The sequence below is a fragment of the Anarrhichthys ocellatus genome, unplaced genomic scaffold (genome assembly GCF_004355925.1).
Source record: "Anarrhichthys ocellatus isolate YVR2014 unplaced genomic scaffold, GSC_Weel_1.0 scaffold10, whole genome shotgun sequence".
NCBI classification, from domain to species: domain Eukaryota; kingdom Metazoa; phylum Chordata; class Actinopteri; order Perciformes; family Anarhichadidae; genus Anarrhichthys; species Anarrhichthys ocellatus.
In genome coordinates, this window is record NW_022280040.1 from 547290 (window position 1) to 561345 (window position 14056).

At 42.7% G+C, this 14056-nt stretch overlaps 1 protein-coding gene across 3 annotated transcripts in view; it reads right to left on the bottom strand.

Moving 5' to 3' along the window:
• Positions 1 to 3746: 3746 nt before the first annotated feature.
• The window catches only part of tfap2a (transcription factor AP-2 alpha), an 11986-nt gene continuing 1676 nt past the window's right edge, over positions 3747 to 14056 (bottom strand). The window contains exons 1-7 of one of the 3 annotated variants that reach the window (XM_031850388.1): positions 13391 to 13945; positions 12465 to 12884; positions 11182 to 11233; positions 9402 to 9627; positions 8519 to 8637; positions 6667 to 6808; positions 3747 to 5338 (exon numbers count right to left, since the gene is read on the bottom strand). In XM_031850388.1, the coding sequence (XP_031706248.1) occupies positions 5053 to 5338; positions 6667 to 6808; positions 8519 to 8637; positions 9402 to 9627; positions 11182 to 11233; positions 12465 to 12884; positions 13391 to 13417 (1272 nt within the window). In that variant the 5' untranslated portion in view covers positions 13418 to 13945 and the 3' untranslated portion in view covers positions 3747 to 5052. Of the gene's footprint in view, positions 5339 to 6666; positions 6809 to 8518; positions 8638 to 9401; positions 9628 to 11181; positions 11234 to 12464; positions 12885 to 13390; positions 13946 to 14056 lie in introns of those variants that run through there. The other 2 variants (XM_031850387.1, XM_031850386.1) reach the window with 2 other exon arrangements.

Sequence of the window (14056 nt, forward strand, 5' to 3'; positions counted from 1 at the left end):
AGAGAGAGAGAGAGAGAGAGAGAGAGAGAGAGAGAGAGAGAGAGAGAGAGAGATGATTGAAATGGCGTGTGCCTGGCTGACGGGAGCCAGTGAGGGACAAAGCCCCTGCGAAGCCACGGCCACTCGAGCAATTATTCCTCCACGCTGCATTTGGATTAGTGCAATGGAAAGAAGCATATGTTTGGCCCGGGGCGACACTCCCCCCCTGGCTGACTGCAGAGGATGCAGGGAGAGGCTCAGAGAGAGACACACAGTGAGAGAGAATGACTGAAACTAGAATATAAAACGGCATCAACCAAGTGCAGAAACATTAACACAATTTGAATCCGCTTTTTTTTTTCAAATATTTGGGGATACACAAGCCCATGAAGTTGCAAACCTTAGTCCTCAGACTAGAGGACAACAATTATTCATGTCAACAAACATTATTTATTGTTTATAAAGCCTTTTCAAAGTGCCAAGCCCTTTCAGGGTGTATTTGTACGCGCGTGCACGTGTGAAGAGGTGCACGTGTTCTTCCTTGCAGACGACAACCAATCAAACACCTCTCCTTTTTGTGAATGAGCCACATTGCGGTGGAGTTATTGAGCAGCGCCTATCAGGAGTCGCTTTGTTTATTCAAAGTCACTTAATGTTTTCTAATCGGTTACCTAATGTCTCAAGTAATCAAGGGTAATTTGATGATTTGGTGGAGTCATTGACCTCTCTTGGCTTTTGAGCCCTGTCTCACAGAAGTGGGCAAGGGGCCCATAGGGTCAGCGCCAGGCGGGAGAGGGGGGGCAAAGGCCCAAATTACGGCTAATGTCAGAGTTGAGGACAATTAGCCATTTTGCGCTTCATTGCAAACTTTAAAGTCACATAATTCGATTGCACCAATAACCGTATCACATGTCATTTAGAGGAACCCTGCGCCTTGTCCAATCACTCACTATTAAGGCGGCAGTTTGAAACGCGCCGTTCACAACAAATGTGACACAAGTAGCAATAATAGACGGCCCCTGTGTTTGCAGAAATTGTATCGATAAAGTGACCATCTGCTTTTCATGGTGTAAGACTTTGTCTCTCTTAGTATTCTAGAGTCAATTAAAAATCCTCCATCAAAGCATCTCTGTTCCATCAATAAGGCAAAACTTTCCAGCATTGTGTGGACACTAATCCTCTGCAAAGGCGTCCTTTTTTTGTATCAAAGTACATGCGCAATGACTGATCATCTTAAAAACAATGACTTCCATCTCCATCAGATCCCTCCGTTTAAATGTCATGGGGACAGCTGGGCTTAAATCAAATTCCAATCACACAAATATAACATTTGTGGCTGCGCAGTGAACGAATCGCTGTTGCCCTATATCTTCCCATGCATGCAGGCAAGCAGCTCCAAAGCATTGCCTGCGAGCGTTACAGTGCAGACCGTTGCAGCCATGGTGCTACAGGGTAATTAGGCCATGCAGACACTCCTTTCACCCAAGAGATGACTTCAGCAGCACAAAATAAATACTTTCTGACCCCCAGACGTCACTGCTGGCGCGTAAAGCGGATGGGACACATTTGTACAGGACTGATGAGTGCAGCTGGTCGAAGATGAAAAGTTCGACGGACAGTGGTCAATAGAAGGCGAGTAGTCTGAAAAAAATAAATACAGTAAATACAGCATTTGCACATGAGCATCAATTCAAGCTCTGAAGTAATCCTCGATGCAAACGTTGGTGCTGCAGCTTTTGATTTTAAGTGAGATTGGTGCCAGAAGAAAGTGTGAGGTGGTTCAACTGAGTCTGTCTGTTTGGCCTTCATTGCATCTCTGCTACAAACTATAAATATCAACAGAGCGCCAGCTCACTGAACCTGCTTTTTACCAGCAGAGAAATGTGTGAAATGAATAGAGAGGGATCCACACTTCTTCCGCATCGTCATCTGCAGAAGACGCTTAATCACACAAAGTGTGGGCTATCACTCTAACCCCTAGCATATATTTCATTTCGCATATCCTGCAGAATATTTGATAACAACAGGCCTAACACTTATTAATTACTATACGGGAATCAGCTGTAATTGCTTTAGTTGAGACAAGCAGCAGTTATGGATTGAATTAGCCAAATTCACCTGGGTATTGCTGACTGGCTCATCAAATTTCACCTCCTTGTTTTTTGGTTTTTTTTTTATTTTGCAAATGACTTTGCTGTGAGGCAATACGAGAAATTACCTCTACCTGTTTAAGATCAAATTAGGGTAAAATTACAATTTTGTATGAAAAAAGGTATGCAAATTATAGGCGAGTATCAGTGTAAACAAACAAATTCCATTACACAGAAGGACACAATTACAGGCCTTGCGATCCTCTCGTCTCATACTAATAACACGCACAAATATCCGCCATTGTCACAGACACCCCTATTTCTAATGCGTTCGTTTCACCCTAAAAAAAAACCTGTTTTCATTCAAGCAAAACGCCGATAAATTTATTAAACAACATTAGCATTAATGACACACGCGAGGGGCTTCCTTTTTTCGCTAATACCAATGAATGCTGTTTTAATACGATTGTTTTCCCTTAAAGTGACTATTTATGCTACCCACCCCCCCCCTCCTTCACATCCACCATAGCAGGAGCAGCCGGGTAGTCTCTCCCCTTTATGAGTGAGCTATTGTGCCTGAGGACAGGATCCCACACACAATCTGAAGACTGAGCCAACAAAAACAGGGCCTGACAGACAATGCCTCGCTTCACCTGCTCCAGCACTGTGCATCGCAATTATGCCAAGGACATGTACAGTTAGGCTTCACTCACCCTCCTGCAAAACAACTGCCTCAGAATTAAACCAGGGCCCGAAAATCATGCAGATAATAAATATGGCTGCTGAGGAGGAGAGAGAGAGAGGAGAGAGAAACAGAGGGGGGTCGCCCAGTGTTACAATATTTTAAACTGCATGGTTACCAGACAATGAAATAGGGGAAGCAAAAAAAAAAACAACAGCAGGATGCATATATCACCAGACTGATTCATGCTCCAGACGAGATTGATTTCGAGCTATAGGTGCCACGCCATCAATATACAATCAAACTCAACTGAAATGTTATGCAACGGCCTGCTCTCTGCAGCTCTGCGCGCAAAATAAAGCAAAGGCCAGCCTCAGATTTGCTATTACAGCCTGCGTGATGGCCACATTTATGGACTCACTCAGCCAAACACGACGAAATGAGACCAAAGACCAGCTAGAGGAGGATATTATTTATGGGAGCGTTGTAGGCCTAATTATATCACGGACTATGGATTGAAATCCAGCCTACTGAGCGCAGATTGTTCATTGATTACACGGAGAGGCAAACAACAAATATTTGATGCATATCTTTGAATAAGGCTCCAGCACAGAATAAACGGAGGAGAGCCAAATATAGCCTATAACAACCAAATATTGCACACCAGGCCTGTATACATCTCAGAGGGTTTTAGCTGGAGGGGTGGCGCTGCACACTTCAAACGCGAGTATATCCATTGTTGTGAGCCATTTGGCCTGCATAAGATCCTGTGCTCTGAACTAGGGAGTTTAAAGTAAGATTTTTTTTTTTTGTATTATACTTGAGGGAAACAATGAGTTCAGCTGCTTATTGCAAGGAGCAATCGTCAGGGGAGACTTAAACTCAATTACTGTAGCCATTCAGAATGGAAAAAAAAAATGCTAAGACCAAAAAAGAAAAAAAAAGACCAGGGCGTATCAAGCAGTGAATAAAAAATTTAAAGATATGAATAAATATCGAGATGAAGCGTATCAAATATTTATTATTTTTTTCTGGGCAACAAAGGACTATAATACATTGACAGGCATGGGAACTATTGCCAGCACATGTCTATACAATACAGCTAAAACCGCCTCCAATTGTGGACATTTTCGGACATAACAAGATATCAGGTGGTCCCAAAAATGTTTTTTTGAATGTCTTTCAACATTTAAAAAAAAAGACAATATTCCATTTATTGCTTTTATGGTGCTTCAAGGAGAGAACAAGAGGTGAAACGTATTCTGATTGGCACAACACATAAAAGCTTGTATAAAAACGAAAATAGGAACACAAAAACAAACAGTTCTCCTCAGGGTGTCACCTATGCTCTGTCTCAAATTTAGAGAAAAAAACTGAATAAGGATGATATATATAGAGAGAAATGGAAGTTTATTTCTATTCAATTTGTTCACTTGCTTCAATGTCGCCTCAACATGCTACAAGAGGGCTGAATTGAAATATCCCAGAGAAATGAAAAATACCCCAAACTTCTGTTTTCTAAGAACCATAAAATCACATGAAGAACTAACCGAATATTTAAACCCACTAAAACAGGAGGCACCAGATAAATAAAAAAAAAAAAGAAGTTTCAACAGACGCACCATATTTACAATTCCCATTAAATTACACATAAATAAATATATACATACATGAACACTGATTCCCTTATATAACCGCGAATCGTGTTGAAATTCAAAAAGTTCAAGTTGGTCGCTTGGAGAGAGTGAGAGTCTACAACTGAAGTCATGACATGGAGCTCTGTGGAATTTCTCTTTGTTTTTCAAGTTTATTATTCACAATACTGATAAGAATTCATCCTCTTTTCGCTTCGTTTTTTTGTCACAATCGTAAAATTGAGATATAGAGGGGTCGCTGGATTTCAGTCCATTCGTTGCAGCTCATAAAAAATAAGGGGAGTACATAAAAAGTCCTCTGGCTGAGGCAATACACCTTTTCCTCGCCCTGGAGCTGTTCCTCTGCAGCTTTTTTTTTTCTTTTCTTTTTTTAAAATAACATTTCATATGGTTCAGGTGTTGGAAGAAGAAGAAGATTCTTGCGTCGTTTCCTCGTGAATCCAAAGTGGGATGTAAAAACAAAACATGTAAAACCGCGCAAGATCAGAAAGTGGCACGTTTAACTTTATCAATAGTATTTATAAGGTATTTATAATATTTATATTGGATGGGTGTGGGTGGGCCGGGGCGAGACGGAGGGGTGTGGGGGCCGGTGTAGAAGAAGGGCCCTGGGGTTTGGCCCTCGGTGAAAGGTGGGATGGAAACATCACTTTCTGTGCTTCTCGTCTTTGTCGCCTTTAGTGCCGTTATCTGAGTGACTGTTGGGGTTGTTGTTGAGGTACATTTTGTCCATGGCTTTGATAGCCTCGGTCAGATAGTTCTGCAGGGCAGTGACTGCCGCGCACAGTGCCGGGGTCCCAAAACCGTGCGAAATTAGACTGAAGTGGGTCAAACAGCTTTGGATTCCCGGTTCAAGAATGGGCTGCGGCCGTGAGTTTCCAAGCGGCGAGCGGTCCTGGGACAGCAGGTCTGTGAACTCTTTGCAGACTTGCCTATAAAGAGATTGATAGAGCGGCGAGTTAATGACTGAACCAGAATATCATAAATATATGCATGCATTTTAATGTAAAAAAATAAATAAAAATAAAACTGGGCACACCGCAAAAATCGCAATTTTATGATCAGTCAGTGCTACTGGGTTGTAAATTCTTAACTTCTTAAAGTAAGTGAAAAGTGAAAAAATGTGTTGACAACATTTATTAGTGGACTGAAACTGTGTTTCTTACTCTGCTTTGTTTTCAGAATTTATCACTTAGCTAAAGAAAATGTCCCGAGGCTACAAACAGGTGGAAGTTCACCTCTGAGCTTAGTGGCAGGAGATCTTACTTTTATTAAGAAGATTGTAAGAGAAAACACGAGTCAAAATGACTTGTCGGTGTAAAACGAACATTTTTTCAATGTTAACTTTGAAACTGCAGCAGCTGATTATCAAATAGGCCTAAACACCAATAAAACGATACAATAACGACAACCCACCTCAAACACCTTCCTCTCCACATCTTGCTTACATGCAGTACACTATGAATGTGTGTAGAATATCTTAGATATTTTAAAAATATTTATATTGCATTCTACCATTAAAAGTTTCTATCATTGAACTTTTAATTTCATAGCGTTGGCATTTATTTGTATAACACTCAAAAAGCCTGTAATAAGCGGTTATAGTAAACAGCTGTTTGATTATAGCAGTCCGTCATCAATATTATATGCAGGTCGTTTAAGGAGTCCCCATGTTTCAGTTAACGCATAGTAAAAAAAATAACCAAAGCCAATGGTAGCGCTGCAGGTGAACCAGCTATGTGTCACTGTCGAAGAAATCACAAAGGCACAGTAAATGCAGCTGTGAGTGCAGATGAGGGAAAGGCTCAGTCAACAGACCAACGGCAGCACATTCATTTGCACGAGACGAATTTTAATTATGATCTATGCTATAATATTGAATGCATGTAATAATAAGAAAATAAGTGTCCGAATAAAATCCATAATTAGCAGAAATGTAACATAACATGTGCATCCTAAGAAAAAAAGCGTATTAATTAATATTAGGCTAGCCAATAGTGGACTGATATTGGCATGGCAAAATTATGACAACGTATTTTATGATGAGCACGTCTGACACATAGTGTATACAATTTGTATTCGTTCAAAAAGCACTTAAAGAAATTGTGACCCGCATGAAAATTGCATTTTAGTAAGATACAAAAAAATGATGAGTTATGTGTATGTGTGCGCGAGTGTGAAATAAACGCACCCACACAAACAGTGGCACAGACTGGGATGCATTTGGTGTGACACAGTGAAACGTGATAACAGCACTTACTTTGTGGCCAATAGCATGTTTTTTCTTTGGACTTGTTCGTTTGGGTCGGAATGCTGACGGTTAACATATTCAGCTACTGCCTTGGCTGGAAACTCGGTCTCGCATACATAACCAAAATCCCTGGCAAGATGAACTGCTTCGCCTGAGAAAGAAAGAAAAAACAATAAGAGGTCGAATGTGTTTGCTTATTAAATATGGTTACATCAAATACAGAGCAGTTCACACACTCTCTGCTTGGACTAACACGTGATTTAATCTGATCTGAGCAGCGCGTGCAGACAGCAGGGTTATATCACCTGTGCCTTCACAACAACACTAATGATGATAACAACAAAAATACCCGAGAAATAATAATTAAATAATAATAAAAACAGGCCTGCGAGCTGTCAATACACGTCAAGCTCTGTCCTCCATACCGTGAGAACGGTTAAAGATGGAGGGGGAACCATAAGTGGATATGAAATATAGACGGAGCGTCATGCTTAACACCATGTCATTGATTACCAATGCCTGCACATTATTGAAAGTCCAGCCGATCACAGAGGCATGGGGAAGCAATTTGAAATGGCTATCCCTAAATCTCACTTTGTCTTTGCACACTGTGAGCATCACAACTTTAATTCTGTCCGAGCCCGAGCTCGCTTCTGTTGTTGGTTGAATTTTTTTTTCTTTTTTTTCTCTCCCCAAGTCTTTGCTTTTAATTTCCTGAAGCAGTTGAGTTTTTACTGCGGGGCTTCCTGCCCATAAGCCTCCACTCCGGAAGAACGCATGTGCCAATTAGCATCAAAGCTCAAGTCCAGTAAACTCGTTTCCATAAAATGGAGCGGATCATAAACAATGACAGCACTTCTGCAAACGCAGTGTCCCTTTACTAAATAACCGGCCGCCTTCTCCCACCGTCTGCCGTCCACCACCTCCACACGTGCCACCACCACCCCTTTATTACCCAGTATCATACATTTCTCCAGGCTCATTACAATACGGCACCACATTTCTACCAAGCGCAGTGAACATTGCATTCGGCCCTCTCCTGCAATAATGATTAACAGGGACCAATGAACCATCGCGGGCTTTCACCTTTGGAAAACCCACAGCGCACAAAATACCACTGCACTGAATAATAAGGTTCAACTCTGCAAGCAAAACGGATTCATCCAGTCGCGTAAAATGCATCTTTTCAGCGCGCCACCGTCGACTAATTTATTCTTTAATAGGCGCAACACATATAGCTCCCAATAGGTCAGAGCCAATTCCATTTGCATGCAACAAAACTCTTCACTGACAACCAAAGCATGGGAAGCTATTAACGAAAGAATTAAGTCACCATTAAAAATCAGCCCTGCGCTGCCATACCCGGGCTGTAATAATGTTTGAAACAACGCGGGGTTAATAAATCAATCGACTTCTCATCCATGAGGTGAAGCAGCTCAGCGGTGCCCAATAAACAAGCAGCACTCAATAATTAACTGGACTTCAACACAAATTCATCCAGTGTATAAACTAGGCCAGCCGTGGACCTGCAAGTGGGCTCCTGAAAGCGAAGGCCAAACGCTGCAAAGCCACTAGAATCACCAGCCCCATTCTCTCTCTCTCTCTCTCTCTCTCTCTCTCTCTCTCTCGCTCTCTATCCACACACACATACACACACACGCATATCCTTCATGCTTTATTACTTGCGAGGCAAAGTCGGTCCACATTACACGGATGAGCGCATATGCTGATTTCCAACACAGAGAGAGAAAGAAAGAGAGAGAGAGAGAGAGAGAGAGAGAGAGAAAAAAAACATTTTGGAAGCACCTGGTATCGCGGGAGCAACAAGAGTGGGAAACGAGATTTACGGCTCACGACTTACCTTCGACTAGTGACGTCAGCAAGGTGACGTTGGCTGCCTTGCGTCTGCCCGCAGGTAGATTCAAGCCGATTTTATCCAGCTTCTCCCTCAAGGATCTTCCTCCATTCTTAGACTTGGCCCTGTGACAGAACAGAACAGATATTTTAATATATAAAATATGCAATACTCTCGTGAATTTATGGGGAAACTGTGGTTTGGACTTACAGGCAAAAAGTCACATGTACATTGTCCAATAATTGCAATGAGTATGTCCTTTCATGTTAGAATTTTGATGATGTTTTCCACAATGCAGAGATGATATTTACATGATATGTCGGCTGGTAAATGTGGCTCAGCTCTTTGTCACTAATTAAAAGGTGAATGGACTGAATTTGGCTGGCTTTGCCCTCCATTACATATCTCATAAAAGCTATAAATAATAGTAAAAGAGCCCAGCCTTTTCACCGGCAGACAAATACTGTACAAAATGAATAAATAAAGCCCTGCTTAATAGGCAGTACTATTACTGGCTGCGTGTCTACAGCACTTCAGCAGACAGTTCACTGGAGACCAATGTTTTCATGTGTAATGCCTTCACTGGGCCTATAGAGCTGGGGTTGAAACAGACTAGGCCTACATTAATTTGAGAGAGAGAGAGAGAGCGAGAGAGCGCTAGGGAAGTTAATATGGAATTTAACAGACCCCTCCTGCTTTAAATGCAGGAGCTAGGTGTCATGGTTGGTCGATTTTAATTATTCTTGGTACAGAGGAGAGAGAGAGATGCACGCTCACCGAGAGAATGGATAGGAGTAGAGGGAGCGAGTTCACACTCATACACACACACACACACATAGACAGGTAACAAGATTTTTTTTTTTTTTTGCAGCTTTCCAGTCGAACTCACCTCCTCAGCACCCCGCCCAGCAGAGAGGCGTTGAGGCACTCGGGCGGCGAGAGGCGTCTCTGCACCTCTGCCACCGTGACCTTGTACTTTGATGTGGAGCTGAGGAGGGACAGGCGACCCGGAACAGAGCAGAACACCTCGTTGGGGTTTACCACCCCTCCAAAAAGACCGTCCTTATTTAAGGGGATGGCGGAGATGTTGTTGTTCTTGGATAAAGACACTGGACCTATAGCCACGGTAGAGAGAGGAGGGGATGGTGGGATGGAGAGAAAGGAAGGAGGGGGAGAAACAGAGAGAGACCGTGCTCAGTGAATTTCATGCAATGCAGAGACTTAACTAAATGAGAAGGGGGGGTAGGCCCCGGATTTAGAGTTTAGCATCACATGTGTACACTTTCAGCAACAAGGACAGGGAGAGAAAAGTGCCTGATGGAGGCCTGCAGTATGTCAATATAATAGTATTAATAGTACAAATGTATGTGTGCATTGTGGAATCAGCAACATCTGGATTAATGTGTGGCATAATTGTCGCTCCACTACACGTGTGCAAAATTCAGAATATTTTTCATCCGTCTATTCTTCATTTGAAAAAGCACCGCGGTCAACATCTATGTGTGGAGACCTCAGAAGGCGGACAGCGAGGATCTCCAGCGTCTCAGCGCTCGTTCATTCTATTTTTTGCGCACCATGGATCGACTCTGCACAAAGCCGCCACACACCAACCGAGAGATTTGGTTAAAGTCTACCTATTTTGACATATCCACGGTATCCAGCAAAATCGCCCGTGTGTGATTTCAACCCGGGGGTGGGGTGGGGGGGGGGGGTTCCCAGCACTACTGCGCTTTACACCGTTTTGGTGTGCAGTAACCGGAGACAAAGGGGACTGTGCGCCTTTGGATAGATCACTTGTGACATTAATGGCTCAGGGGAGCCTAATAGAGACAATAGGAGTTAAACGAACTCTTGAGATTACTAATATAAGAAGCCAATTATCATGTTGATGCGCAGATAGACAGACTCAAAATAGAGAGAATGGAGAAGAAGAAAAAAAAAGACGGAAAGGGAAAGAAAAATCGCCCCATATCTAGTCTAGTGAGTACTAATTTGACCTGACAACACGCTTTTAAACCCGAACATGAAAAAAGGCCTGCTCTGTTGTATCAACGATGATATAATTGTAACAGCAAATACATACGAATATTATTATCCAACAACCATCGCCTGATCACTCAGTGCTTTTTCCAAGCCGAGCTTTGATTCCCCACCAAAATGAGGAAATTAGTACCATCCACACACTAAGACCTCCATCCAGCGCTACCAACTTCCATTTTAAATTTGACCATGCAGTGTGATTGCAGCTATTGGCTTTCCCCACTGAAGTGCCAGGATCGTCTATAGGCCTGAATCTTTGTCCATCAATACCACGGGCCTACAAAGCCCACCAGCTCCACTCATCTCCCCGCTGCTCTGAAACGCTGACAGTAAATTCCATCAGCGAGAAGAGGGGGGAGAAAAAAAAAAGGTGCAGCCAGTTTGATGCACTTGGAAACCATGTAATGAAAAATAGGCTACTGCGTATTAGGATCAGTCAGGCATTACCGCATTGCATCGGGGTCTCTCGAGCAGAATGGTGAATGGTGTGTGTGTGTGTGTGTGCGTGTGTGTGTGAGTGTGTGTGTGTGTGTGTGTGTGTGTGTGTGTGTGTGTGTGCGCGCGCGCGCGTAGCCTAGTGGTGTGCAGCTTGCAGAAACATGCATGATATCTCGGAGGAAATTGCTTACCTTTTTTAATTACAGTCTGGTCGGGAATGTGAATTCCTTGATCATCAACAGACTATGACACACATGCAAAAAAAAAGAAAAAGGACAATTTTAGCACAAAGGCAGGAAAATATCAGCCTCAGTCGCGTGTGTAAGTGAATGCACGAACAAAGCCTGACACAATTAGCGGCCACAATCACCCAACATGGAGGCTCTCGGAGGCCCATATACCTGTTATTATTGTCCACGACTGTTTTCAGCGGGTTGGACTGATGGACGCGTTACACCAGATCACAAAGTCAGACTTAAATAACGAAGCTGTGTCGCCCCATAATCCTGACCTAATTTCGCCCTCATATTGGCTCTACTCACAAGGAAACTTCTAATCTAGATTGGATAGTAATTACGGCGGCGCAGCCTATTAAAGGCCTATGAACTAATTAGAGGATTATTGGTGTTTGTTTCTGATTAAAAACTGGGATGAGTCCTCTAAATAAGAATTGAGGGTTATAGAGAATTTTCGGCGCTCATTTATCATGCATCTTTAGTAATCGTACAGCGATTACCTAAACTCAATCCACCAAACTCAATTCTCCCGTTCGGGGTATAATAATGTGATTGTTTGCAGCAGAGAATGGCGAGCGTCGTCTGCTTGTAAACTGAAAAATCAAATAGAGTCAAACGACACGAGGAGATCCGTGTGGAAATACGGGCTTTTTTATTTATTTATCTATCTCATCTAATTAGATTCCAGTGATGGTATGGAGCAAAGACACCATCGAATTTGGCAGATGAAAGCATTTTCATGTCCAATTTTTTAAAACTATATTTTAGAAGTGGAAATTATGAGGCTAAATTGTGCTGTTTGATTCGAAATTATTCGACAACACTGGAAAAATATAATGTCATGCTATTTTTTCAAGCAGTAAAAAATAGAGACTAATTTAATGTGTGTTATCTTTTGAACATTTATTAAACAACAATGATATGAATGATAATAATAATAATGATGCTAATAATAATAATAATAATAATAATAAACACGTTTACAAATAGGCTACCCTTATAATACTAAAATAAATAGTAATCTAATTATGAAATGCAGGGTGCTTGAACAAATAGTGGGCTAATAACAATTAATTTCAAATAAAAATAACACCATTACTGTTATTATTGTAAGTGATTATATTAATTCAAAATACACTAGTGCTGGTAACTCACTGTGCCATTATTAATGAGCCTTTTTTATGTTTTTTAACAGAATGGGCTAAGCCAAAAAGAGAAACGGGTATATGCTGCCTCACCTGAACGTCGTCTAAAGAGTGAGGTATTCCATGGAGAGAGATAGAGTCCGACAGTCCCGTATCGATGCCATGGCCGGACGGTAGGAGCACTTCCCTGCGGTACTCCCGGCACAGCTGGTGGGGCAGGCCGCGGTGCTGGTGCAGCAGGCCGCTCTCCTGACTCTGCCTCTGGCCCGGCCAACCCGGGTGCTGAGGCTGCTGCTGGGCGTGCAGGGAGTTGAGGGAGTACGGGTCGTTGACGTGCGAGTACGGGTCCTGAGACTGCGGGTAGATAGGTTGGTAGGGCGGAGGGAAGTACGGGGGCTGGAAGTCCGAGTTCGGTGTGTGGGAGAGCGGAGGGGCGCTCGTGTAGGGACTCTGGCCCACGCCGCCCAGCTGAGGTAGCCTGGCTGTCCCATTGCTGGTGCCGTCGTGACGGTCCTGGCAGGGGAGGACAGGGAGAAAAGTGTTTAGCCTAAATACATTTAAAAAAACACAGAACCATAAATGATCGCATTTCCCCCTCTTTGTTTTAACTGCAGAAGGCTCTGGGTTTATGCTGGGGCTTTATCAAATATGGCCTATGTGTGGAATCTGTAGCCCATTATCTGAAGAAGTCGTCCTGGTGGATTTTAAACAGCAAACACAACAAGTTCACGCTCCGAATAATAACTGTCTGCAAAGTTTTAGAAATACAAAAACGTGATAATAGACGAGTATAAGTCTATTATTTATTTTTGTCAAATAAAAACATCGAAATTCCGGAGATGGGAATGCCCTCAAATAAATAGCCGGAGCCTTGTATTATTTCAACACTTCTCCAGTGTGTCCCACCGTTTTTAAGCATGCAAGATTATCAAAATATTAATAAGCGAAAAGAAGTATTATAACACAATCTGATATGCAAACACATTCCAAGTATCTGACACGGAGATTTAGCAACTTACCATCGCGGAAAAACTGTGCACTAACATTTGAAAGGATTTTTGGTGCCACTCAATGATCAGTTCAAAAACACTTTTGAGTGTTTCTTTTTGCTGGGAGGGGGGTGAGCAAAGGCAATTAACCAGCAAAACAAAAAAAATGTAAGCCCCCAGAAAAGACTCTTCTCTCCTGAAAAGATCACGATGGCCCCGGCGATCAGATATGTGCCACAGAAGCAGGACGATAATCCATCAGAAATAAACGGTTAGATCCCCGCTGCCCTTCATGTGGGTCTAAAAAAAAAAGCAGATATTCGGCGGTGCCGGCGGATTTGGGTTGGAAAGTTTCTCTTGGTAAACCCTCTTTTTCTCCCCTGCTCTCCTGGCTTCTATATCACAGTGCTGCCGTCCCCTCGCTCGAGCTCATATTAGCAAAAGAGCCGCTTCTTCGTCTCCCTCTCGGACTCCTAATAGAACGCGTTCATGACTATTAATATTGCAGGAATACTTAACAATGAGGAAAGAATGGTCGGAAATCGGGCGTGAAGCGGAGGACGCAACTCAAGGCAGGAGTCTGCGCTTAAATGACGTCCATTGAAAGGAGGAATCAGTATATCTAATCAGAGATGGGGAGAGAGGGAGTGAGAGAGAGAGAGAGAGAGAGAGAGAGAGAGAGAGAGAGAGAGAGAG